At 36.3% G+C, this 4,154-nt stretch overlaps 1 protein-coding gene across 1 annotated transcript; it reads right to left on the bottom strand.

Annotated features, from left to right (window-relative positions):
- Positions 1–1,451: 1,451 nt before the first annotated feature.
- On the bottom strand, positions 1,452–2,468 carry LOC141675104 (non-classical arabinogalactan protein 30-like). Its single transcript, XM_074481824.1, has 2 exons — positions 2,026–2,468; positions 1,452–1,933 (listed from the first exon to the last, which is right to left on the bottom strand). Exons 1-2 carry the CDS (start codon positions 2,405–2,407, stop codon positions 1,611–1,613), a joined length of 705 nt encoding a protein of 234 aa, XP_074337925.1. The 5' UTR covers positions 2,408–2,468; the 3' UTR covers positions 1,452–1,610.
- Between the last annotated feature and the right edge of the window lie 1,686 nt (positions 2,469–4,154).

Here is a 4,154-nt window from a genome sequence, read left to right as displayed (position 1 = left end):
GATCCAGGTCGAAATTTCGACTAGGATCCTGGTCGAAATCCAGGTCGTGGATCCTAGTCGAAATCCTTCGACCAGGATGACAAGGCTGACCCCTATTTTCGACTAGGATCCAGGTCGAAATTTCGACTAGGATCCTGGTCGAAAAAAGGGCTGGAAATTTGAAAATTCCAGAAAATAAGGAAAAATCCCAGAAAAATTAGGGAAAATTCCAGAAAATAAGGAAAAATCCCAGAAAAATTAGGGAAAATTCCAGAAAATAAGGAAAAATCCCAGAAAAATTAGGGAAAATTCCAGAAAATGAGGAAAAATCCCAGAAAAATTAGGGAAAAATCCAGAAATTAGGGAAAAAATCCCGGAAATAAGGGAAAAAATTCCTGGAAATCAAAATAATTCCTGAATAAAAGGAAAAACTCGTTGTAAACGTGTAGGTCGCTCCACACTTTACGCAAGAACGAAACCCTGTAAGGGAATGAATAGACTTAACTTCTGTGAAACCTAATCAATGTTTCCCAAAAGTTGGGGGGCAAATGATAGGGATAAATAAATCCTGATTTTATTAATAATGGGCTGCTGGACCCAATAAGAAGATGTATGATATTCAGACCAGAAAGGTTAAGCCTGATGGACCAGATCAGGCCTGATGGAATAAAAAAGGCCCAAAAGCCCTGATTATTAATTAATTTCGTAATTAATTAATAAGGGAAAAATCAGCTGTTGAGAAGAGTCTTGATAAGGATATAAATCTTTATAGATAAGCCTCAAGGGGACCTAAAAGGATAAGGGATCAGTTTCCTACTATCTAGGACTCCAAAGTCCATTCTAACTATGAGACTTGCCCACCAAGTCTCCTATACCAAGTCCAATTCAAGGACCACCAACATCTATATAAGGGGTCTCACCCCCATCAATCAGAACTACGTTTTTTGACTTGATCCTTGGCAATCAGCAAGGTACGTAGGCATCTTGTTAAGGCAGATTGAGTCACGAAACACAAGAGCAGTCAAATCGAGTCTCGAAGCTCACGTTCCTTAGTATTAAATACAACAATTATATATAGTAGTTTTAATCCATAACAATATATATAAATATATTATTTGTATTTAATTATAGAAAATGTTTTATAATCATCGTTAGGCAACAAAAAAATTCCAAAAATCTGATATTTATTCGAAATATCCACATTCATATCCGAGAAAAAACGGATATATGTTATCCGTATTCGAATCCGATAATTACGGATACGGATGCGAATACGGATTAACATATCTGTATCCAAATTATCCGTTTAAGAGCCCTTAATGTACTGATATTAAAACAAAATTTCTCGTATGTATTTATAGTTCCATTGACTACTTTCTTCTTCAGATATTTAACTTAGATTTATTTTATTTTCCTTTTAATAACAAAGTTTGAAAAATTAAAAAGATTGGCAAGCATCAAGTTGCTTGAAATTCATACAAGATCTCTCAAATGTCTTTATTGTCACCCAAGATTTGGATACACATACAACAAACAAAAGATGACAAACCCAATCCTAATCAAGATTACAAAACACCAACTTAAGTCCTTAATTAAGCTTGCAAATTTAAATTAATGACACTAAAACACAACTAATGAGTAGAGCATGGTTTCTTAGTAGAAGGCTCAAAAGCGAAAGGACCAACATTGAACATATCAAAAGTAGAAGGAGTCTTTGTAGACACTGGTGGCTTCGTTGATCTTTCCAAGATTGCACCCTTGACTCCGTAACGCAGATTAGTTGGCTTGTCACACTTTTTCTCAGGTGATGAAACCACAAACACTCTGCACTTGTGAACTCCATATGTAGTTATTGTCTTGGGAGCGTTTACTGTGAAGTAGCCATTTTTGTCCGTCTTGCCTTGGACTACTAGTGGGTACTTTGTGTTGTTACATTGTAGCTTCACCACAGCACCTATAATATTAAATACAAAATATTTTGAGTATTCGGAAATGGGAGGTCAATCGATTCAAATTTAATAAATATTATGTTTAAGTTTAGCTTACCAAGGAGAGGAGTAGCTCCTAGGAGAGTTTCAACGCCAGTATAGTTGCAGGGCTTGCAGTAGACCACACCTTGTACAGATACAAGCTTCCTGGCTGGGAGAGGAGTGGGGGCGTGAGATGGGGCTTTCACTGGAGCCTGAACTGGGGGCTTGACAGGAGCAGGAGACGGGGCTTGAGTGGGTGGCTTGATAGGGGAATGAGCAGGAGCAGGGGTAGGTGCGTGTTTGTGGTGGTGGTGGCCACCGCCCTTATGGTGGTGAGGAGCAGGAGCTGGAGCAAATGCAGTGGGAGGCTGAGCTATTGTGTTTGTCTTGTGACCTGGGGCTGTGCCAAGAACAAGGACCAGACTAGAGAAAATGAGTGCAAGATGCAAGAGCCCCATAGCTTGCTTTGTGTGTGTGTGAGAGAGAGAGAGAGAGAGAGAGGTATGTTGTAGTGAGTTGTGATAAAAGTGAAGTGATATATAGGGGTTTGGAGCGGTGGAAGATGGGTAAAAATTATGGATATTGTACACTATAATGAGATGGTAGGGACTTGTGTGTGTAAGATTTGCCTATATTATGGAGATTTCTAATTTTATTGACAAAATATTTTCCATAATTTCCGGTGTACAACTGTGTATGTAACAATGTGCATTCAAAATTTTATCAATAAAAAGGTGGTATATTGTGTGTGATATGTCCATGTTAGTACATGCTTGATAGAGTTTGTAGACAGTCCCGAATTAAATTTGAAAATGACTAGTTAAGCAAGTACTAGTAAGGTAAGGTATTTTCCCAGTCAAGCGAGTCCCAAAGCAAGGGCCAACATGAGATGCAGAGCTGGTGTACAAATCAGTTGTGGGGTTGAATTATGTTTGTTTTGGTAATGTACAAAAATGCTTTAGTATCTCTCGTACTAATTGTATGATTTTGATGGGCATATGGGCCATTTTTGTTAACCGAGATGTTACTTGCGAGAGAGACTTTTTTCTAACGTATCACAAGAAATCAATCTTATTTTAAATAAATGAAAGTAACGATTTTAATTAGATCGAGTTTGATCATGAATAAATTATTAAAAATAAAGTATGTTTACTGGGGGGCATGTCATGTGTGAGATATTATGGTGCACAAGTGGCGCACAGTAACAGATGCAGAGTGGGTATGTAAATATGATGGGGAATCTGCACGGCTTGCTAGGCATTTCTTCAAGGTCTCGATGCATCTCCCTCCTCTCTATTCTCCCTCTCTCAAATTTCCATTCCAACGGCTTCGATTTATGCCCGTAAATTTCAAATTTAAAATCACTATGTCATGTAATGTAATATGAGTAATTTGAAGTGAGGTGTCCTGCTAACTACAAATTTGTTTAAATGTACTTAACTCAATTTATTTAATTAAAAGAGTAAAGTTTTGGCATAATTTTCAATTTGTTTAAATAATTTATTTAATTAAAAGAGTAAAGTTTTGGCATAATTTTCAATTTGTTTAAATAAAATATTTAAACAAACTAGCTTGATTTGATTTTAATTAAACAAGTCGATTTCGGGAAGATAATTCTACTTATTTAATTAAAGAGCGAAATGAACTGCCTCGACTCAACTCTTTAAAATAAACGAACCAAGTTTGGGTGAAGATTTAGACTCGATTGAGTATAAAATTAAATGAGTCGGCTCACCCGACTCATTAAAACCGTTAAGTCGAGCTCATGTAATGGTTTAGACTCGATTAGTTAAATGAGTCAGTTAGGGATGGACATTTCCCCCGCCCGAACCTATCCAATCCCCGCCCCGAACGGGGCCAGGAATCGGGGATTTTTTCGGGTACGGGGCGGGGATCGGGGAGATATGTATAAAAAATTCGGGGATCGGGGCGGGGGCGGGGATTAGTGTCCCCCACCCCAATCCCCGACCCCGAATCGTATTTTAAATAAAAATAATATTATATATATAAATATCTCAAATAAATATTTTAATATATAAAATATATTATTATTTTCAATTTCTTATCTTCTAAATGATTTAAATTTATCTATCGTGATATTATTTTATTATAATAATATTTATTATTATTATTATTATTATTATTATACTAGAAATAAATATTAATTGAAATTAAGGTTAAACATTAATATTAAATTTTTAGAAT

The sequence above is a fragment of the Apium graveolens genome, chromosome 7 (genome assembly GCF_009905375.1).
Source record: "Apium graveolens cultivar Ventura chromosome 7, ASM990537v1, whole genome shotgun sequence".
NCBI lineage: Eukaryota > Viridiplantae > Streptophyta > Magnoliopsida > Apiales > Apiaceae > Apium > Apium graveolens.
The sequence above is the reverse complement of the archived record's forward strand: the minus strand, read 5'-3'. Positions and strand labels throughout refer to the sequence as shown.

Excerpts from the sequence above, each read along its gene's own strand:
- LOC141675104 (XM_074481824.1), bottom strand. The coding sequence starts at position 2,407 with ATGGGGCTCTTGCATCTTGCACTCATTTTCTCTAGTCTGGTCCTTGTT. Across the intron at positions 1,934-2,025 it reads AGGAGCTACTCCTCTCCTTG|GTGCTGTGGTGAAGCTACAA; the intron begins GTAAGCTAAACT and ends TTAATATTATAG.